At 38.7% G+C, this 24,665-nt stretch overlaps 1 protein-coding gene across 3 annotated transcripts in view; it reads right to left on the reverse strand.

Annotated features, from left to right (window-relative positions):
• Positions 1–24,665, reverse strand: part of RNGTT (RNA guanylyltransferase and 5'-phosphatase) — a 415,119-nt gene that overhangs the window by 171,186 nt on the left and 219,268 nt on the right. For all 3 annotated transcript variants that reach the window (XM_005299708.4, XM_005299707.4, XM_024103027.3), the window contains one exon: positions 1,350–1,418. In XM_005299708.4, coding sequence (XP_005299765.1) covers positions 1,350–1,418 — 69 coding nt within the window. The remainder of the gene's footprint in view (positions 1–1,349; positions 1,419–24,665) is intronic.

Genomic DNA, 24,665 nt, shown 5'->3' on the forward strand with positions numbered 1-24,665 from the left:
ACACTAATGCTTACAAGTAAGGAAGTAAAATAAAGAGAGCTCTTTGCTTTGTGGGTGAGTGGAAAGACACTGTTTACCAAAATGGAAAGAGATCATATCAAGAAATTATGTTATTTAATTGCTTTCAAAAGAAGTTTATTTTAATAGTTAAAAAGCACACTAGCATTTCAGCAAACCATTTCTATGAACTTGCATTGTATACCATTACTTCCCTTGTCCTCATCTCTTCCAGTCTGAGCACTAGCCGTTTGTAATGTTTTGCTTGTTGTTAAGGACAGTTAACTGACGGATCCATCTGTATTTCTCTCAGGAAGCTTTTTGATGCATCCAATCTTTACTCTCAGTTCTTAGAGAGGAGTCACACATATATCATATTATGCAAATTATTTAAAAAGTCAATTTTCACTTAAAATGGTATGCATTGTACAATTTTACCAAATTTTAAGGTATCAAAGAATATCAGGGTTGGAAGGGACCTCAGGAGGTCATCTAGTCCAACCCCCAGCTCAAAGCAGGACCAATCCCCAACTAAATCAGTGTAGCAACACTTAAAATTTCCCTGAGGAAGCCAACTACATTGAGTACTCAGCCTTTGTTTCTAAGTAACTGATACAGAAAGATATCACGCTTTTTTCTACTGATACAGAAAGATCTCACACTTTACGGCCTAGTTTGCACAAGTGACAAATAGTAGCAGCTGTGTAAAGTCACTGAACACCAATTTGTACTTAATCTGGTCTATTACCACTGTGGTTCCAGTGCTTGGTCACAGACCAATGCTTCAACAATCCAGAGGCTGCATAAAAACAGGAACTGAATGAGGGGGAACTGCTTACCTATTTATTATTTTGGTCTTTGTACCAAACTGCACACGTGAAATGACACATAGCAACCTCCTCCTCTGACTAAATTCCTGTTAATGGTTCTAAAGACACACAGAACACAGCATACAGCTTCCAATCAGTTCTGTAATGGCAATTTTATTAAGAACCAGGAGAAACAGAAATAACAATGTATCTACGGCAGTGCCTAATTTGTAATGAAAGAGGTTCCAGGGCTCAAGCAATTTTTTTTACTTTCTTAAATGACACAGTCAGCCCAGAGGTGCCAGGGCTATGAACTGCCAATCCTAGAGATGCTGGGGATCAGCTCTGGAAAGCCCTGATAAATTAAGCACTGATCGACAGTAATTCCACCAAAGCAAAGACTTCTTGATGGTGAAAAATGTTCATTAGTAGCAGATGGTGAAAAATTTGTCATTAGCACAAGTGAAGGAATGTAACTGGAAGATTTCAATCCTATATTTTAAATGTATTAAGATAATAAAATTAAGTTCCATTGCAACTTACGCCTGTAGGCTGAAAAATTAGTCCATCCACTTCATGACTGACTTCTCTGGCAAAACTTCCTTCAAGAAGCTGTAAAACAGAAACAAAACAAAAATAATATTTCCAATATAGAGGAAAGTGTTTCATTTGCAAGATTCCACATTGATACAAGTTCCATAGTATTTCAGTAACCTCTTTTTTAAATAAATAGAATATCATTTAAAGCATGGGTTCAGAATCTGGGCAACATGAAAAATACAAGGAAAAAACAGATCTGGTGGAATTAAATTAACATATTTACAAATAATACTCAGACAAAAGTAGCAGGGATACCTCAAGATACAGCACCAGTTTGAGAAAAACATTAGGGTTTGAAAAAGGATGTTTGGAAAACCTAATGATTCTATACACTTCAGAAAAGTACTGGTAACACAAAAGCTGTTCAAGGATGGGACAAGATACCGTATATACTCGATCATAAGCCGGTTCATTTATAAGCCGACCCACCCCCCCAAGATGGATAAGTAAAAACGGAAATTATTTTATAACCCGTTCATAAACCGACTCTATAATTCAGGGGTCAGCAAACTTTGGCTCCCGGGCCATCAGTATTAGCCACTGGTGGGCCGAGATGGTTTCTGGCTGTGCTGCCTCTCCTTGCTCCCTCTGTTGGGGGGAGGGGCTGCGTCCCACCTCTCCCTCTCCATACCCGTTCATAAGCCGACCCCCTTCTCTGGTGCTTCCCTTTTTTATTAAAATAATTTGGCTTATGAAGGAGTATATATGGTAGGTTTCTACAAAAATGCAATTAATAAAGTTGCTATTTTAAACATATGAAATACTAATTTTTTTTCAGATTACATTACATTTGAAAATAAAAGAAAATTTCCAGTGATTATATACAAAGTTTTTGTAAACCAGAATCCTTAACATGCATAACCCAGTAAAAACTATTGCACTAATTAAAGTCACCATCTGAATTAATGTGCTGTTATATATCGCACAGATTCTGACTTCTGTTGAGGTGAACATCAAGATTTATCTATCTGAGAGAAATATTTACCAAACCAAACAAAGGGGTCAGTATTTATGTCAAGTGACCACATATCTCAATGTAACTAAATATGAAGTCTCTGAGAAAAATGACTTCATGGAAGCTGTGAGTGACCAGAAATTGTGAAAATCATGCCAGTTATATAGGTACCTAATATAATTTGTAATTTATAATATTGGCTGCTCTACAATCATCTAAAGCTGTGGGCTACCTTGGCAATGTTTGAAAAATAAACTAACAGATCAGTCAATTACCTCAAGATCAAATAAAACAGCAAAAACAGATATATAAAACAGTAAAATGTAACTAGCTTTAGGAAATTTTGAAAATTTTGGCCAAGTAGTGCCTCTCTTGGAATGATCTCATTTAAATGACACGGACTTCTCAGTAACTAAGCTAGTACTTAAGGTGAATTAGTGTATCAGAATCCAGCCTAGAGTAAGGAATTAATTTAAAAAACATTGAAAGGTACCAGACAAAGATTTGTGTCTAACTGTAGATAATGCTACACAGCAGTGTAGCTCAACACACCACAAATAATCAGAATGCTAGTGTCCCCCCTGAGAAAAAGAATTACTTCAACTTGTGGCTGATAACTGCATGTGATAACCACATGTGATCATTTACATTTTTTTTTGCCAGACATACACATTTTATTTAAAACACAAATACAGTAATTGAAACATTTATGTTCCTTCTATAAAGAACAAAATATGAGAAGCATCATTCATTATTGCTTTCCTTTTTCAGTTTTTAGAAATAATTTTATTAAAAACATTTTAAAATAGTTCTCAGGTGTGATCAAAAACTTAATTTTCAGTATAGGACTGGATGCTGGGTTGAAAATGATCCATTGAGTTGTTAATTTTCAGTACTGTAGCATCCACATTTAGAATCTGAAGTCCTAGCACATACTCAGATAATCGTATAGTTCGAGTGTCTGAAATTTGCAACTGAAACTCATGACCAGCAGCTATTAAAATGATTGAGATTTTTTTTTAATCTTCAGAGCTTGATCATCACATGAAAACCCCAGTAATTAGGAAAAAACCAACATATTAAAAATCTGGAATATTTACTAGATATTTGTTCAAAATTAAAAATAATTGTTCATGCATTTCAAAGTAAAATGTAGTGAGTCACTGCTAATCTTTGCTCTAGATGACCAATGTTGGAGATCATGTTAAAAAAAACCCTTGATAAAGTATTTTTCTGCACTGCTGACTCTTTCAGGCTATGCATGAAATCTTTAATCGGGATTGTTTTTCCTGTTGCTGTCTGCTCTGGACCTGATCTTTGTATAAATTCAATTAAAAAAAAAAAGTTAGGATAAGAAAGTGTTACAACTGAGTTTAAAAAAACAGCAAAATCAGAAAACCCAAATTTTATCATATTAAGAAAGTGTTTAATGCTTTCTTTTATTTGAATAATTTGAAAAAGCACTGCTTCTCTAAAACTACCAGTCCCATTGGATTAGCTCCCTTAGGTCCTTGGCTGCCCAATTTGATCAGGAAGAAACTCTCGTAGACTTGAACTTAGACTCTCCTCAACTTTTGAGGCATCTAAAGTTGCACTTTGCATGTACCTCAGTCAGTTACATATACTTCATCCTATTCACATGTTCAAATGTCAATCCCTTTCTGGACAGAACTGTTGGAGGATCTGCCTTGGGACCATCAGTGGTTTGCTGACCACAAAAATTGGCAGGGGCTACAGGAGCACACGTAGTACTGGAAACTACTTATTTTCTAAAAACTGATTAGATTTCAAGTATATCTTTACTTTTTTCATTTGACAGTGCTGTGTATATAGTTAATTACACTTCTCAGTATACTACACCCAATGATCTCCAGATTCCTGCATTAAGCCCTACTGACTAACCCCACATGATGATAAGAGTGCTTAGAATGGCCCTCTCTTAAGAGAAGCTTTTCTTATGTGCAAAGATAAATAGGCTTGTCTTTCTGACATCTCCTCATGGATGTCCAGCCATCAGCTTCAACACCACGTGGGCAAAACAGAACTCTTGACCTTTCCTCCATCTCTCAGTCACCCTGGACATCACTATCCCCACGTCAGTCCTCAACTTTGAAGGCCCTTCATGGCCTATCCCCACCCTACCTATCATGTGCTATCAAGATATCTACTCCTGCCTCTGCTCTGCAAATGACGCTAGACTTCATCGCCCAATATCAAATTTTAAAAGTAGCACCTTTATGTCTTCTATCATGCCATCCCTTATGCATGGGAGGAGGTCCCTGTAAACATCCACAATGTGACCTCATTGTCCTCCTTCAAATCCATCCTTAAAACTTTCCTTTGTCTTGATGCCCACTCCTCACTTTACATGAAGTATAAAGACCACCCGAATCCCTGCTTGGCGCTTAACTTTCAAAATGTCGAATCTAAACTTCTTTGGTTTTGCTGAATGAGATCATGGGGCTTTCATGAATGTGTATTGTGAAATCTCCACCTTAACTGAAGGGGCAAGGATGTTTAATCTTCAATAAAGATATGCTCTCTCTCAAGTGTTCATTAGGCACTGAATTTAAATAGGGGTCAAAAACCAAGAACAAATCTGTTAACAATTGATGACAATCCCTCATTGCTCTTATGATGTCGTAATTTCTCAAATTTTACAGTTGTCAGAATCGTTAAGTATAATATTACCAATATAAAAGACAAGCAGAGAGAGAGAGACCTGTGAGAACATTAATACCACATCAAGAAGCAAAAAGGGATTCCCCCCCTCCCTTGCAAAGGTCACAGAAATAACTTCTCCCCTTCTTACTATACCTGTTAGTTTTTCTGTCATTTGGTCACTCAGTAGAGACCTATAAATAATGGACACTTGTCCTGCGAGTTGTGGAAGCAGCTGACTGGTTAGGGAGTTATTTCATCTTTTAGTCCAATATGGGAAACTAAATTGTGAAGCAAAAAGAACAGACCGGTTTTCTTGCCTATTATTACCATGATAGAAAATACCTTACAGTTTATTCTGATTAACCAAACCACAGAAAACAAACTAACAGGTAAGAGGATAAAGGTTTATTAAGTAAAGTAGTCTTAGTGCGGCTGGATTACAAAGGTTTTGCCATGAGGCTTCTATGTTATGCTGAGTGTGCTTGTATATTGCAGAATATGAAAAATATCTAAAACATTTACTTCTATGTTTTAAGAAGCTTCTAAAAACAGTGGCATGAACAAAAAAGGGCTGCTTGAATTATGAGTAAACTTATATTAAATACTTTTTCACTATCAAAATTTTAATATTACGTTTTTAGTTGTACAAACTTCTAATTGTAGATACGCAAGATTCATCTTTAAATAAGCCTCCTATCTTCCTGTTTAATTTACCAAACATGTTAACATTTCTAATGAACGTGAACAGTATAATCTATTTAATCGGCATCATGATAAATGGCACACCTGCTTAACTGGGATGACTGCCAGGGAACAAATAAAATGCAATGCATTTCAATGATGCTTTGTACAAAAAAGATAAATGATGCACACAACCCAGTTTTGCTGGTACGCTATACTTAGTAGTTTACTGGTATGAATTTCCACCTGTGAAGCCCTTGACTCACTTCAGGTAGTTTCCTGCTCTACACTGAACATTAAAAGAGGACATATTTCCTCCACATGGTTTACTATTTTAATCATTTTCTATTATTATTTTAAAAAGCAATTCATGAATGAAAATAATTGTTCCAGCTAATATGCAAATCCTGGCTTTTGATTTGCTGAAAACAACTGTTTAAAATGTGTGAATCAGGTGCAGACTTGCAGAATTTTATTTTAATTTTTTTATAATCTCAAGGGATCAATGTTTATTTAAGCATTTTTTCTATTTATTGATTTATATTTTCACTCACTGTTGCAGGAAATTATGGGAGTGGGTCAGATAATTATTTAATAACAGACAATGAGATTCAAATAGTGAAAGCTTTATAAACTGTTAGAACACAAATTTTCAACATCACATGTAAAAATATACAAAGTAAATATCCTTAAACCAACAAATCATACCTCTTTTTTCTATTCATTGACTAGTCCATTTGTAACAACGCTAATTCAAATGGTTAAATCACTGCATTTGGCCAAAAAGTCTTACTTTGCCTATCTGTAAATTTCAGTGATCATCAATGGAAATATTTTTTCATCAGTTTGCATGTGTGCAGTGAAATTGACGTTTACCAACAAAAATAAATCCTTCCAAGCATAGTCATGTGACAAGAAGACTTCTGTTTAAAAAAAAGATTTCTCTTTAAAAAATATTGTTATCTGGAGCAATTTATTATTTTATTTATTATATAATTTAATTAGTTTGCAACTGTAAATGTTACGGCCTGATTTTGATGAAACTATCTTTCAGCCAATGGGACAGTGTTTCCTGAATAGCGAGAAGGTGAATGATCAGCTTCCTGGGCCCCTATTTCTTCTTTAGAATTAAAAAAAAAAAATCGGTATGACAACAATGACAGCCAGGATTCTCCTAGAGGATGTTTTGGTGTCTAAAGCATTCCAAACAACACAATTTCTAGTCAATGGTTTGGTAGCTCTGAGGCAAGGCACCCAACTCTTATGGATTTTCAGAGGTAATTTCATATGAGAGAGAGATATACAGGAGTTTGAAACTTCCAGTCCATGCTCAGACAAATTCCTCTCCTGTCTCTTCCTTGCACACTTTAAAAACTATATTATGAAACTGTAGATTTCTACAATCTGCTGGATATGAAATATTTATTAATTTATTTGTATTAAGTAGTGATTTTCCATAAAATAATTTAACTGAGGCACCATAACCAAGATTTTATGAGTAATGTGTTAAATTACATTATATAACCATCTCTCTTAACTACTTAGCTATTTTGCTTAAAGTTCTGATGCAAAGGATCAGAAAATAATTGTTTTCCAGCAAATACCAATGATTGCTATGTATTAAACTCAAAGAGTTTATCATATGGAAAATTTCATTTTGCATTTCATTATATGAGACAAATATGCATCTGTGATTTTCCCAATCAATTTCAAAACTGCTGTAGGCTAACTTAACTCAGTTTAAACCCAAACTCTCATCAATTCTTCATGTACCAACCCTTAGGTATTATACCAAAGCCAAGTTCAAATTGCTCATCTATTTTTTTCTTCATAATGAAACTTGTGGGGGAAAGGACCGTTTGCTCAAAAGTATTAGAGGTAAAGCTATTACCTCACCTACACCTTGTCTCATGCAAATAAGTAACATTTTCATTAGCTATATCACATGCATATTGTTTGTGAGGCCTTAGGCTGTGAGAACATTATAAATGTTAACTGTATGCAATCAAAAACAATATACATTAATGAAAACAATCTAAAAACATTTCAGAAATTATCAAATACTATGATGATGGGCACCCTAGAAATACCTTAGATAGACTAGATTCCCAGGTTTAAAAAAAAATAGCCGTAACTCTGAATTTCCTGAGTATCTAGTGCAGGGGTAGGCAACCTATGGCACGCGTGCCGAATGCAGCACGTGAGCTGATTTTCAGTGGTACTCACACTGCCCGGGTCCTAGCCACCGCTCTGGGGGTTTCTGCATTTTAATTTAATTTTAAATGAATCTTCTTAAGCATTTTAAAAATGTTATTTACTTTACATACAACACTAGTTTAGTTATATATTATAGACTTACAGAAAGAGACCTTCTAAAAATGTTAAAATGTATTACTGGCACGCGAAACCTTAAATCAGAGTGAATAAATGAAGACTCGGCACACCACTTCTGAAAGGTTGCCGACCCATGATCTAGTGTTTGGTTGGGGGATAATTATAATATCCCTGTAATATTTTGACCCTTAATTTACTAATATGAAGTCTCAACCTTAACTTCATCTTAACAGTTCGTTGGCTGGGAATTTCTTTGACTTTTACAAAAAATATTAAATTTAATTCTTAAAAACTAATTAATAAAACTGAAGAGAATGCTATTGAACAATATTTCTAATAATCTGAAGACATGTAGCATCAACTTTAAATCATTTTTTAATCTTAACTTTTAATAGCTATTTGCTAGTACACAGTGCTTAATTTGTACCAGGGCTTTCCAGGGCTGAGCCCCGGCACCTCTAGGCTTAGCAATTCAGAACCCCAGCACCTCTGGGCTTGAGGCATCATTTATGAAAGTAAAAAAATTGCTTGAGCTCCAGCACCTCTTTCATTACAAATTAAGCACTGCCAGTAAGACACAGCAGCTCAAAGTAGCCACTGTCCCGGCCAGCTAAACTGGGTTTAGGGGTGATCAGATTAACAGCACAGTACAAAGCAACCAAGTTGCAGCTGTCTTACTGGCTTAGAGAAGTGTGTTACATGAAAAGAGAAACTGAGCTCTTCTGGCTCCTCTGTTCCAGTTTATCTGCTTTTTAAGGACACCCTTATGTGTCTTCCCCTGACACTACACAGGGGAGCCAAGGCAGTGCCAAGGGGAGCCTTTCATGAACTGATGCCCACTCTAGCATGTAACCAAAGAACCTTTAGAAGGCAGTGACACCTGAGCCAAGTAATCTATCAATAAGATACACGTTTAGCCTCCCTCAGACCACTTACTCATTACAATCAATAGAACTGTTGCAAGCAAATTATCTTAGAAGAAAATTTAGTTGAGTTATAGCTTATATAAAATCATATAAACATAATATTCAGGAGTTATCTGAGTTATTGATCTGACCAGGACTACAACCTACATAATTAGAACAATTAAATACAAGTCATTAATCATTAGCTTAATTACAACCTAATTTCTTCAAATATAGCCCAGGCTATATTTTTAGCTATAAGTCTGAAGAGTCAGTGTTATTCCATTATTTAAAATAATTTGAAACAAAGAAATAATGACAGCTGATACATTTCTTAAATGATCTAGGGTCTGATTTTAACTAATGGATTTACTTGTACATTTTCTCAAAACATTCATTCTGTGCTCCAAGAGAAAGTACTGTAAGTTTGGAGAGGATACACTGTATTTTTCATAAGAGGTTTAATCCCTGCTTTAAATGAAAAAAAATGAAATGAAAAATGAAATATGGTTCTGCGACCAATTGGCCTCTATAATATTATTTATATTGACACAAACACTTTTACCACTAGAAATATTTCTTTTTAGTTATCTTACCTCTGTTAAACAGAGAATTTCTTTCACCATGGGTGAAAGATTACCAAAACAACTCCTTTATCTAAATGTTTTAAAACTTTTTTAAAAGCCTTTTTTGCTGACACCTTGAAAAATTTTGATGTAGGAAGACATTCTGACAGGATAGATTAAAACAACAAGCACCTTTTACTATTATTATATGTCAGTATGCTTGGTGCTATACAGAAACAGAGGATGATACAGTCCCACCCTCAAAAAGGACATTAGTACTATGTAAAAAGAATATATTTTCACCCACATCTAGTAGTGTACACTGAAACATTAAAACTTTATAACTTGGTTTAAGTAAATTTAAATTTTGTTACAAGATAGGAAAATTAATCTTCATTAGATCCTAACTGTTCAACAAAGATCAGTCTTGCAGTCTTTGATGCTCCCTCACTAATATTCTTTTTTAAGTGTCTTCTCTGTGAATTAACTTTTAGCCAACTTTAAGAACATTTATTTTCTATAATGTTTATAGTCTTTAACACAAGCCTAATAGGTTTGGTATATGCTCTAATAAAAGACTGCCATCATTTACAGCTTTAGATCTGTAAATGATGCCTCTCAATACAATTTCATGTTTTCTCAAGCATATCATAGTTTGCAATGAGACATGCACAGATTACTAGCACTTAGTACTACTTATATTAAAAGGAAGCTAGTAATCCTGTCTCTGCACAACCTTCCTCTCCCCCCACTCCACCCAGGCATCCCATCACCCTCCAATAAAGAGACAGACCCTGATCACGTCCCTATAAAACATCTGCAGTGTGAGTGTTTTGTTTGTTGTATTAAACTAGTTGTCTTTGCCTTCCAGGGCCTATATCGCTGACTTGGCCTCCTCTACCTTCCTCCATGACACTTCCTTTCTACCAACGACAATGGCCTCAATACCCATTTCATCACCTTTTCATCTCCATGCCTTCTTGCAAGCTTCCCCTTATTTTACAAACCTCAATATAAAATTGATTTACTCCCAAGTACTTGCACCTAAAAATCCAGGATGATGTTTTATACCCAAAGCAGGAGACATAGATCCTTTAACATTTATTGTGTTTTAACAGCATGCAATAATACTGATGAATGCAGTTGAATTAATTTAAAATATTTTTGGTATTAAGATGAATATTTTTCATCATATTCTTTATTAGCCAATAAGATATAAAGTGTCTGTACAGAGAAAGATCTTTAAATAAAGGAACTCCGTGTTATACTCCAACAGGTCTGTACAGTGGATTTCTTACTTGTGTGGGAATACCTCCTGGAATCTGATTTGGATAAACAAAATTTGAATGCTTATATGAATCTTTTTGTCTAGAAATCTGACTGGAGACTTCATGAGAATAGGATTCTTGTGAGATTTCTGTTTTTTCCTTGTTATGGCTAGGGCAAAAATATTTTGAGAATAACCTACCATGTGCTATTTAGGAAGCCCTAATTTTAGGTTACATCAAAAACTCCAATAGTGCATTAATTGTATTTTATTTTAAATTAATCAAACTCTTTAGCACTTCAAAAAAGTGTGGTTCATGTCTGCTTTGACTTTAGGTCAGTTACTTTATCATCAAAGCCAATTTGCACATGACTAATTTGTCTTTCCCCACCTCACTCAGACAATAAATTTTTACAAACTTAGGTCCATAAAAAGTGATTGGAAGCCCTGGGGCTGTTGTCACCCACCCCCTCATTGTTTTGAACTCCAGCTTTCCAACTTTATTTCCTGAAAGAGCAGACAGGAAGAAGAGACAGCCTGGAGCTGGTGCGGGACAAACATCTTCTGAGACTATGTACTAGGACAATGCTTGAGAATGGCATTAATTGCATACCGAGTCCCACTCCCAAAGCATTAGCCATATTCACCAGATCAGGCAATAAGAATTGACATCCAAAAAGCTAATTGAGGATTCAGCTCACTTGGCAACCCTGTAAAACACAGAGGAAACCTTATACAATAGGGACAAACATAGAATATGTTAAAAAAGAAATATGGGGCTAGGAAAAGGGATGTCTAATTCAAGTTCTGAGAAAACTCATGCTCAAATTGATCTCCTGTTGAGACAAAGCATCTCTTACCTTTGATTCAGTTATAAGTTTGATATTTATTGGGAATGTCTCTTTAAAATTGAGAGAATGGGGTCAAATTTTCAAAAATGCTTAAGTGACTTAGAGCCCTATGTCCCATTTTCAAATGTGGCTTGAGTCTCACTGAATGTCACTGGGACTAAGAAACTTTTCATAATGGCACATAGGTGTTTTTGAAAATTTTATCCTAGGCTTCCAAGTAAAGCCACTATAAAAATTGAGAGAAAATATGCATGCCCATGAAAAAAACTAAACATGCAATTAAGTAAAATCACCTTGATCAATTACATAAAGATTTTGGCAAAAGGTGTATCAAAGCAATGAATACTAGATTTAAATAATGTCACAGGTACGACATACTTAAAGGAGTAACAAAAAAAGAGAAGGCTCGTGCACTACAATGTTGAAGGGGAAGCCATGGAGTGTTACACAGAGCGTGGTGGAAGTGAATGATGGATCTCTTATCTTGTTGGTCTATGCTGGCTCCAGCTCCAGAGCAAGTTACAGCTGCCCAGCATCTGCTCTAACTTATGCCGCCTAAGGATTAGTGATCCATATCTGAGCTCCATCATACCTGGAGGTAAGACGGAAAACAAGCAAATGCCCATGTGCTGCAATGTGGGGAGAGTATATTTGCAGTTTCCATCCAGGATAGATGAGACATTTTTGCTTCCTTTTAGGTTCTAAGGATGAGGAGAAGTTTAGGTTTATTTCACATGTTTGGGCTGCATAGTATGGGTGATGGTGTAACACTGAGTGAGGAGGAAGTGATATTTATTGTATATTTGGATTGAAGTGCCTCTACAGGTAGGCAGAGAGATTTCGGTTTATACTCTGTAATATACCCTGGTGTTTCTCAATGTATTTGGGTATATTACCACTAAGATTTGTTTAATATACATTTTATTAGGAACCCAGAGACTTTCAGGCATGAAATGCCAATGAAATAAAATATTATTTTATTAACAAGAATGATTAAAGGTCTTGAGAACATGACCTATGAAGGAAGGCTGAAAGAATTGGGTTTGTTTAGTTTGGAAAAGAGAAGACTGAGAGGGGACATGATAGCAGTTTTCAGGTATCTAAAAGGGTGTCATAAGGAGGAGGGAGAGAACTTGTTCACCTTAGCCTCTAAGGATAGAACCAGAAACAATGGGTTTAAACTGCAGCAAGGGAGGTCTAGGTTGGACATTAGGAAAAAGTTCCTAACTGTCAGGGTGGTTAAACACTGGAACAAATTGCCTAGGGAGGTTGTGGAATCTCCGTCTCTGGAGATATTTAAGAGTAGGTTAGATAAATGTCTACCAGCGATGGTCTAGACAGTATTTGGTCCTGCCATGCGGGCAGGGGACTGGACTCGATGACCTCTCGAGGTCCCTTCCAGTCCTATAATCTATGAATCTATGAATCTATGAATAAGTAATAATGAGACTAGATTCACAAAAACAAACATCTTGTACTAAATTTAATATTTTTCCCATGAATATAATGAGCAGAAATGTCATTTAAGTCACATTGCACTTTCTGGGCTTTTATGGTCATCAAAGCTCTGAAATGTGGGCCAGGCAAAGAGAAGAAAACTGTTAGACTAACTGTAGCAATTAAATTAAATGAAAAATTTAACTTCCTAATAATAAATTCTCTAAAGAAGTTTTAAACAGCTTGTGGAAAAACAAATAGTCCAAGATAAGTGTTTTATTTTCAGTGAAACACTCCATAACAATTTACTGTGATTTAACTGCCTAGGATACTCAAACCATCAACAGATTTATATTTTATTATGTACTCTAAAAGAAGCCTGATGTTCCCTGGCTGAAAAATGAATAGAAAAGCCATACTGGAAGAAAGCTGAGTTCTTGTAAATTCTACAATAGATTTTCATGCAAAGTCCAAATATATAATCTTTCATGTAACCACCCACTCTGGATAACACAGATTCTGGATGTAACAAACAAAAGTTGGAAAAACTGATTTGTCTAGATATACCATTGTACACTCTAATTTGTAACATAGTGCTAAGTAAGAATAAAGGCAAGCTTCATAAACTCATCCAGTTATAAAATACTATTTAATAATATTACTTACTACTCCTTTTCTGAAGTGGGATCTGTTGCAGCAGATGAAATAATATGACAAATTATGGCGAAATCATAGGCAACTGACTAGGGGAGAATAAAATCTTGAATTGTCTTGGTGAAATTAAAAAATAAATAAAAATTCAACTATATTCCACACAAAAAACTACTCAGATTACATCCTGATCTACCAGTAAATTAACAATCATACTAAAAGGCTACAAATAACCCCTTTGCCAAGTTAATCATTTTGGCATAAGACATTAAAAACATCCAATTACTGCAATAGATTTGTTTCCTATAAGAATGAAAGTAGTGTGATACTGATGCTCACTAATATGATCAGGAGACTAATTAATATCCATGAATCATTTGTAGCATTCAAAACATGATTAATGTCAGGTCAAGTTTAACATGCGATAGGGTTTTATTAGTAATGCTCTGCTATCCCACAGCTTGTCAGTTTTTTTAAGTAAGTGCCATCTGTTACACATGGGAATAGCCAACAGTCAAAACAAAAGCATTGTTGATACAACTGGTCATTCAAGTATGTTTTGGAAGTTCCACAGGATAATTACACCGATAATTCTAAACATACTAGAGTAGTGATTTTGTATATGGTTTCCTAAACAAAAATGTATGCTAATGATAGTAAGTTTGTAGACCAATAAAGAGACAAAATAAATATGATTTTATTACACTAAAATTTAAGTTTGAATATAGAATCTTACTGTAATACTGGATATGATGAACAGGACATTACAAGCCAAAATCCTGTTATGGGATTAATGCACATGACTTCATACCCCCATTCTGAAAATGTGCTCCTATATATAGGTTTATCTTCTTTGGGAAGCATTTCTGACACAGAAAAACCCTTGTGACAGTATTTTGCCCTCATTTTAAAAAAATTAAAAGCACCCAATTAGAGTAACTACAAATTATATGACCCCAACCTACTGCTTGTGTGACCACACCCTTATAGTTAAAGGGACAGCCATCTAGAAAATCACATTCCACATGATGATTTTGTATCAACTATACAAGTAGTACCCAATGTTTACTATAAAAAAAAAGAGTAAAGGGAAACATCTTTATTTTTCCAGTTTGTTTACTTTGTAACATTTGACAGCACTTCATGTAAAGTCAGTTTTGTTGATCAGCTGCACTTCTCTCACATGCTAGCATGAGGACATCACTTCCATGTACTGTGCTGAGGGGAGTTACATACAGTACACACTTCTACGGGTCCTCGAAAGCCTGTTCTCCGAATAATAGTAAAAGCAAAGCTGTGTGGCCAGAGAGAAAGAAGGTGGGAGAAGATGTGGGATTCAAAACAATTGGTGGTGCAGCTCGTGGTCCACTCTCCCCAGGTTAAAAAAAACATATTTATAAACACCAGCAGGGACACAGAAAAGAAACTGTTACTTGACTTACCTTACAGTAACTGGTGGCTCTTTAAAAATGTGTTGTCCATATACAATCCACAGATGATGTGCTTGTGCCTTGTGTGCTTGAGTTTGCATTCATTTGGCCAGCAGTTAGCACTGGAAGAGGGGGGCGAGGGGCATCCTGGTGCCCTGAGTATCTTCGTGTCCCTCCAATTGAGGGCTTAAGGGGGAGCAACCCAACAACCTCTCAGTTTCTTTGCTAATACAGAATTCGGGTACTCTTAAGCTCCGTAGCAGAGAGGAAAGAGGGTGAGTCGTGGAAACCATGTGCACAACACAGATCAAAGAACCATAGTTACTGTAAGCAATGGTTTCTTTTCCTTTAAGTTCTTGTTCATACACATTCCACTAGTGGTGATACACAAGGAGTGACGAACTCATGGAGGTGGGTGCTGGAAATCTAATTAAATAAGTTCTAAGACAGCCCTGCCAAAAAAGCATCAGACTGTGATGTGTCTACTGTAGAGTAATGTTGTGTAGAGATATGTACAGAACAGCAGGTAGCTGCCCTACATATTTCTACTATGGGAACATTCCTCAAAGGAGCTATGGAAGTGTCACAACTCTCGGTGGACTGGGCTATGATGCTTTCAGGAGGGTCTGCTAGCTAATTCATAGCAGTCTGATACAACTAGTCATCCAATTACAAATTCTCTGGTTCAAAACACATTGGCCCATCACCTTGTTTTTGCAAAAGGAAATGTTACTCAAGTACTACAGAGGATCTAATGGCATGGAGCAGGGCATAATGCTTCCGAAAGGGATGAATTGAAGACCAGGTAGCAGCTCTGCATACCTCAGATACTGTGACATTCTTCAAAAATGCAGTAGATGTCACTTGCGATCTGGTTGAATGCGTTCTCACCCCCTGGGGGGGGGGGGGGGGGTGGAGATGAGGACCAGCAAATACATAACAGGTATAGATACAATCTGATATCTATTTCAAAAGTCTTTGAGCAGAGCCCCCTATATCTGTCCACAAAGGAGATCAGTCCTACCAGGCAGCACACCCCTTTACAGCTACTCCTATGCAAAATCTCTGGCTCGAGCATGCTGGGCACCCCCTCTCCCCAAAGTAGAATACATGTCTGTATCACATCTCAAAGAACCACAGTTACAGTATATATCAGTTTCTTCAATAGTGAGTTTTGTTTTAGTATACTACATATAACTAAAACAATTTATAGATGGGAAAGTTATTTTGTTTAAGGGTAGGTGAATGATGTTTGCCATATCATGGATAACGTAAACAGTTTATAAATGTGCAAAGGCCAGTGATCTTAACTTACCTAGTCTTACAAAACCAGGAATGTATTTTAATTCAGTTATTGAAAAGAAGCCATTCAAGGAACTCAGGCAAATGAATGAATTTAAGAATCTTAAATCTAAATTAAATTCTACTGTTTCTTTCTCTTTACCAAGCTTTAGTTTGTGTCATCTCTCCAGGAATACACAGTCTAAACAATCTGGTTTAACAGCAGCAGCTGTTAGTACCTTGAATTACAGCAGTATTTCAATATCCCAAGAAAACTTTAAATCAAATCTCTTTGGCAGAGTGTTTATAAACTCCATCCTATCCAACACATGTTGAAGCCTTTGTGATGTCGTCATGTTACAGAAGTGATACCCTACTGGAAGGTTGCTGCTTCTTTCTGTTGTTTGCTTGAAAGAGATGATGTTGAAATGAGTGCTGTTGAAGTTGGGAAACGGGAGCCGAGTGTTGCTGGTTGCTCAATTCAGAGAGATTTATATATTTCTTTCTATAACATTACTGAAGGCACACCTCTTTCCGGGCTTGCCTGGATTCAAATTTCCAGCTGCAGTCACCCTTTCATTGGTTCAATACCTTCATGGGTTGGTCCAGGTAACATCTTCAACTTATTAATATGCAATTTGTGAATAACTATTTATCAAGATTCTAACTGCCTTTGTTTTTCTAATGGAAAATTCTCAGAGTATCTCTAAAGTTTAGAGTTTTAACTTTCCTTTATTTAATCCATTTTCTGAGATATCTCTTAGGCCTTGTCTACACTACCATGGTAAGTCGACCTAAGTTACACTACTCCAGTTACATGAATAACGTAAATGAAGTCGACGTAGCTTAGGTCAGCTTACCACAGTGTCTACACAACATTGTGACGATGGGAGACGTTCTCCTGCCAACTTACCTTACCCTTCTCTGGGAGCCAGAGTACCAGAGTCGACAGGAGAGCACCCTGCCATCTATTTAGCGGGTCTTCATCAGACCCGCTAAATCGACACCCGCTGCATCGATCGCAGCAGTGCCATTCTACTGGTAAGTGTAGACATCGCCTTAGTTCCATCAAGGTTTAATAGAAGCTGAAATTCTTCAAATGCATGTCATGCATAAGCATGTGCATGTCAATATAAGTCTTCCAGAGAATCTTTAAATTTAATAGTCATTCAAGAAGGCATTGTCTCTAATATTTTTGAAGAAGCAACTCTTGTTTTTTTGAAAAGCAACAGAGGGTCCTGTGGCACCTTTAAGACTAACAGAAGTATTGGGAGCATAAGCTTTCGTGGGTAAGAACCTCACTTCTTCAGATGCAAGTCTCCAGGTGTCCACTTATTGTACACCAATCTGCAGTCTGTATGTGCTAGTGCACCTAGCTCCACCAGACCTTCTATGGATAACATTACTGTTAGGTTTGCCTGGAAAAACTGAGACAAATAAAACCAACCTATTACATCTCCAGTTGACTGATGCCCCATCCTCAGACTGAGAACAGCAAGCCCGTGCCATCTCGCAGGTTTGCTCATATTCAGGGGAGGATCCCCACTCCTGCAGACCAAGTGTGATTTCTCTACACCCCTTTGCTAGGGCAGTTCTCTCACTCTTGGACAAGAGTGCTAATGGCCTTTTACCATGCACGGGTGATCAGTACCAACAGGAAGCTGAAAACTGTGGTCTTACAGAGTGGAAGCATCAGTGGGAAAGAGAGTATAATACATTAAGTAAATTCAGGAGTCCATTGCTATCTGCCTTCTTGTCCACTTGATTGTAAATCCTGGACCAGGTTCGACAGGTTACTTTCTGGCTTGTCTAGAATTGTTGCAATTTTGCACCAGTTTGGTATGGTTTCCTCCTTATGCTGTGACCTGTAGGGCAGCATTGCTGACAATAACTCGTGATGGACAATACTCCTGACAGCTGGAGGGTGATTTACAATGCCTAGTCTCCTTTGATACAGAGGCTATCCTGGACATGGAGCTCTGACAACTGCATATGAGAGAGAGATTGATTTAAAAAAAAAAATTATAACTACTTTTTTGCTTTTTAAATAATGTTATGAGCTGAGTGAAACCGTGTTATGGGTTGAATTAAAACCTCACTGAGATAGATAGGTATGTATTCACTGTCACACTGCCTGGTATGGAACACACTTTAAGAGTGCTAATCTCAAATCAGACTGCCAGAATACAAGGCATATACCCCAGACTGATGGTATACTCTATCATCAGATTTCACCAAGCCAGTAACAAATATGTGCTTCCAAAATACTGCACTAGTTCTTATGGAGCCACATACAGTTCCCTTTAGGCCTTACCCCCTCATGGACCACCCAGACAAACCAGACTTCTCTGATAAATGGTTACTAAAACCAAGAATCACATATATTAGGTTATTCCAGTTCTAGAGAACCAGACATACACCTCAAGTCAAAATGTATTTCAGGTCTTACCCAAAAATCATGGTGGTAGCCAATCTTTTAGTAACTAAAAACTAAAGGTTTATTAATATATTTTTTTAAAAAGGAAGAGAGTTATCAAGAAGTTAAAAAGAATCATACACATTAAAATTGATTTCAGAGTTTGTAGTTCAGCATAATAGCAGTGCTGTTAAATCTGCCAGTTTGTAGTAAGTCTCTCTGGTTCATCCCAAATATTGGGATCCTCAATACATTGTTCGAAGCTCTTCTTTGTTAGAAAACATAGTCCAGAGATGTGAAGCAGGAAAGAGGAGGGTGATGATGCCACACTTTCCAACTTATACTCCCCAGTCGATGTGCATGGAAGGTTACCATCTCAAACATGAAGTCAGGGATCACATGTTCTACGGGCCCTGCTGAGTCCCTGGGCCTCCATTGTCCATAAGCTTCCTGAGGTGTCCTTGGAAGGACTGCTGGAAGTGTGGAGTTTCCTTAATGGCCCATGAACTTGGCTGGCTGGTCTTCATGTAACTTTGTCTTGTGGTATTACCTTGGAACACATGTTCTGAGATGTAAAAACATAGCAAAGATTTATAACTTCATACACAATGATAATACACACACATAAACAGGATAACACTGTTCAACAGATCTCAACTTTCCGATGATACATTCCAAGGCATACTTTGCATAAGAATCATCAAAATTACCACATCAGTGGTAATACTGTACACATGGTCATCTTTCTTTCTATACAGCATCACACTAACCCTTCAGTTAATATATCTGTAAGCCTAAGCTCTGACCTAAGCCAAAAGTGTGTGAACTCTCTCAGTAGCTTTTGGCTGAAGTATAGTTTTGGGGTCTGGGAAGGCAAAACGGGGGAAAAACTGGGAAAAAGAGAGCGAGAAAGAGCCTAAAGGAGCAATTGAAAACATGGTGGCTACCCTGGAAGAAACCTAGGGGGAGGTTTTTGAGTTAGGGTTCAAAGCGAAAAGACTGCTCCAGGTACTGTGAGCAAAAGAAGCTATTTCCTGCTCTTTGATTCCTTCTGTATTCAAAGACACAGGACTTTGTACATTCATTGTCAATTAACAAAACTGCATCAAGGAAATACTGGACTATCACCAATTTCTGCTCCCAAATGGAACACCTGCAGGGCCCCAAACTTTGACTAGCTGCTCGGGTTGAAAAGGGGCAAAAATAGATACCAAAACCTATGCCATATGCATTAATTCCAGGTGTAGTGCAATTTACTGTTTTAAAAATGGCTTTTCTTTAAATCACAGATGTCTAATCTGTGGCCATCAATGAGGTGGGAGAGAGAGACTTGAGTTAAGAAGAAAATATGTATTTGATTATGCATATTGAAAATGTTTCTTTTGCTTTGCCCAGATAGACTTAAGTGTTTGAATCAGCCCCATTGCTATGAGGAAGAGGCAGGGGTTCTCCAGATGCTAGTTCATACACATTCCACTGATGGTGTGCTTGTACCTTGTGCCACTTGAGTTCGGATTCTTTCGGCCAGCGGTGTCAGCTGGGGGCTATGCCTGTACCCTGAGTGTCCTCATGCCTCCAGTCAAGGGAATAAAGGGTCGGCCAACCCCAGCTAGTCCTTAGTTCATTCTCATCACCCCTGGTATTGAGTTGAAACTCTGCAATGTCTGATCCTCTTTGCTTGCTGTGTGCCTTAGTATATAAAGATATTCTTCTAGGATTTCAGAGAAGTGATGAACAGTACCTGATTTTTCAAGAGAGGCCTGGAGCCTTTTATCACATTTTTTTCCTCCCCTCCCCCTTTCTGAAAGAAAGAAAAAACTCAGTTTAAAACCACATAAGGAATTCCAAAATTATCTCTATTGAAATTGGATTATTTTATAAACACCCTGAAGTCTTCATTTAACTTTAAGGAAAATAGATATACTTCAAGAATGTTTTGTAGAAAACTTGTTTATTCCTTAAATGTTTAAAAATGGAATAAGCCTCTTTTGAGATGTATATTTGCAAATATTTTGTATCCAAATTCCAACCATCATATACCGTATTTTCCGGCGTATAAGACGACTGGGCGTATAAGACGACCCCCCAACTTTTCCAGTTAAAATATAGAGTTTGGGATATACTCGCCGTATAAGACTACCCCTCTTCCAATGCACACCAAATAAAAATTAAAAAAACATCAGATTTGATTTCAATATGGTAATTTTAATTCAAATGCTTATGACATGCAGGTACTTAGCAGGAAAACTGTCACTTATAAACATAAGGCTGTTTGTCATCAAACATGTAAACATAAAACAGTGCAAGTGGATTAAACTTTTCCTAATTCACTCTAAAGCTGAAAGGAAGGATAAGACAATAAACACATGGGAGCTGCCATGCTGTTTGTTTTCTAAGCTGTCAACCAAACTGGAACTGATGATGATAGGAGGAAGATAACAAACAATAGAGAGAGAGCAAGTGCCGGGCAAGTCCCTGGCGAGTTAGCAACGCCCATCATAACTGCAAGCTACGGTATTTTTACAGGGTTTGCTGGCGTGACAGTTTCCCTTTAAAAGCCTTCAAATTCCTCCTGTTCGTCATCTGATATCATAAGTACATCAATGACATCTTGTGATACATTTGTAAGGCAGTCATCGTATGGATCGAATTCCGTATCAGATGGTGTGGTCTCAGCTTCGGCTTCCTCTTCATCTTGCCACAAGTAGTCGTCCTCCATACCATCTAATGAATTTGATATGCCACACTTCTTGAAAGACTTGATTACTGTTTCTGCATCAATATCATTCCAGGCTTTTATGACAAACTTGCACAAAACATCCAACTGTGGAGCACGCATGTTTCCTCCTTTTGTGAATGACTTTTCGCTGCTAACCATCCATTCACTCCACTGTTCTCGAATGCGATCTTTAAATGGCTTGTTTAGGCACACATCCAGTGGCTGTACCAACGATGTCAATCCTGCAGGAATAACTGCCACATCTGTGTTTAGTCTTGCAAGCCTTTGCTTGGTGCTGGGAGTTAAATGAGCCCTGAACATATCCCACACCAGTAGACTACGTTTTTTAATAAGTCCACCTGGTCGCCTGCTCCATACATTATCAGGCCATAGCTTTACCCCTTCTTCATCCATCCAGCCTTTTTCATTCACATGTACAAAACAACCAACAGGGAACTTGAGTTTCGGCATTGTTTTTCTTTTAAAAATAATCATTGGTCTCAGTTTGCCGCCATCAGCTGTGCATCCTAGTACCACTGTAAAACTGGACTTCTCATGTCCTGTTGTTTTAATTAAAATTGTTTTTTCACCTTTTTGATGGACAGTTTTATTTCCAAACATATCAAAATTCATTGGAGTTTCATCCATATTTCCAATACTACTTAACGCATAGCCATGTTTAGTGCGCTGTTTTATTATGTATCGATGGAAACTATTTACTTTGCTATCAAGATCTGCAGGTAATTTTTGGGCAATTTTCGTCTTTTGCCTCAGTACCATATTATGCCTTTCCATGAATCTAGTACACCAGGATACAGTGGCCTTAAATCAGTTGCTGTGATCTGGGTTAGATTTGGCCCACTGAAGTGCAAACAAACGTATTTTATTTCTTGTCACTACAAAACCATTTTGGCGATGCTCATTCACCATGTCTGCTACATGTTTTTCGAGTTCTGGCCAATGTGGGGTGCCTCTTCTTAATGCACACTTACCCCTTGGCATACTCTTTAATGCTTTTTCATTTGCTTTCCAGTCCCGAACCATCTTTTCTGTTACTCCATATTGTCTTGCAGCAGCGCAGTTATTATGTTCCATGGCAAAGTTTACAACTTTAAGTTTGAAACTGGCTTCATATTTCTTTCTTCTTGCTGGTGGAGCCATGATGGGGTTTTGACTATTGGACATTTGTATACTGTACTGTATGACCAGGTACAGATACTGGTGCTGTACTGTATGTGGGACCCAGTATACAACAACCAGCCAATCACGGCAAGCGATGTACCTTAACGGCGATTGGCTGGTTGTTGTATACAAAGCCTGCTTGGATTGGTCAGCATTGCATCCCCTTCCTGTCAGTTCTTTCTCTGCTTCCACACAGCTCTCCCTGCCTGCCCAGCCCTCCCTGTCTCCAAGACCATCAGAGCAGTAGACAAACACGCCTCTTTCACCCGTCTGGCCCGCCCTTGTATCCTATTACCTCCTTCTCTGCCTCTCAGATCTCGCACATGCTCGCCAGGAGCGAGATCTGAGAAAGTAAAAACAGTAGTTTCCAGGCAAGCTTATCTCGGCTAATAGGAAATAAACATAGGCTTGGCATAGCACATTAGGGCTTTGCTATGAGGAAGAAAATCTGTTTGAACAGGGAAGCATGTCTGATGCACACTTTTTTTGCAAGTGTTGTAGCTGTGTGGACCCCAGGCTATTAGCGAGGTAGTATCTTTCATTGGACCAACAGGGTGTAAGAGACAAGTTTTGGCGCATACGCAGGGCGCTTCTTTAGCTCTGGGTTTATTCCCAGAATCATTTATTCCCGGCCCTGGCTGCGCGCTCTCATCCATTAAAAGGCGGGATTCCCGCCTCTCTGCTCTCATTTAGCGCAGCGCTTCCCTGGGGCCACCCTGCGGCACTTCCCATAAGACTCCCAGCCCTGTGCTTCCACAGAGCTGTAACAGTCGGCTCCAAATCAAGCCAGTCCGCCCCTTGGTTACCTACAAGCAGAGCCAGCCGCTCGGGCTGCCCTGCCCAGGACGTGCACCAGAAGAGGCGCGCTGGCTACTTAGGAGCCCTGGAAGCGAGCGGGCTGCGCTGCACAAGCTCTGGCCATGGGCTTGGACTTCAGTAACGTCCCCGGCTAATTCCCCCCCGCCCCGCGCTTCGCCGCAGGGTCGGTGCCGTGCCAGCCTGCACATTACACACAGACTAGAGCAGCCCCCCCCCCCCCCCATGGTGCGGTGTCCGGTGCGATTGGGCACGTGGCAGTGCCCTCCCTCCCCCCACATGTGGGGCTGGTTCGCAGCCCTCTGGGCCCCGCGGGCTGGGGCTGCAGGGGACCCGGCTTGCCTGGCTTCCCGCACAACACGGCGTCCGGCGCACTGGCTCGGCAGCTGATAGGGCTCAGCGCTGTCTCTGGAGCCGGGACTGTGTTCGCTCAGCGTGTCAAGCGAGGCTTGCTGAGGGCTCGCTTTGATAAGCGGAGATCAAAGGCGCCGGGGACCCCAGGTCTTAATCAGCTGAGCCTCGATGGTCCCCGGCTCGCTCACTCTCTCTGTCCGGGAGCCGTCACCCCTTGGGGCAAGATGCCCTCCCGCCCCCCGCTGTTCGCCCCGATCCGCCCCTGGCCTGCTCCCGTGCGGATCGTGGCTCCCTTTCCCCATAGGGATCCCCCCGCCCGGGCACTCCGCGGCAGCCGCAGCTGGTTCCCACGCTCCTGTCAGGGCGGGAGGGAGCGGAGGCAGCCGCAGCAGCCCGGGAGACATATGTGGTGCCGCAGATTCAGCTCGGAGGTTTCAGCACCCGGCGTATAAGACGACCCCCGATTTCGGAGAAGATTTTCCTGGGTTAAAATGTCGTCTTATACGCCGGAAAATACGGTAACAACTTCCTGATACTGTTATGTGAATAGTGAATAATTTATGTGCAATAATATTGAATTATACAAGTGACCAGATTCGGTTCCATGTTGACAAGCGGAGTGTGGTGGCTGCATTCCCAGAGTGCAGAGCAGCATTTAGCTGGAGTAAACACAGGGCCAATACAAAGGTATGAAGAACTGAAGGGTCTGCTTCCCTGGAGGTTCACAATAGTTTTCATATCAAGGTGGTA

The sequence above is a fragment of the Chrysemys picta genome, chromosome 3, assembly GCF_011386835.1.
Source record: "Chrysemys picta bellii isolate R12L10 chromosome 3, ASM1138683v2, whole genome shotgun sequence".
Lineage (NCBI taxonomy): Eukaryota > Metazoa > Chordata > Testudines > Emydidae > Chrysemys > Chrysemys picta.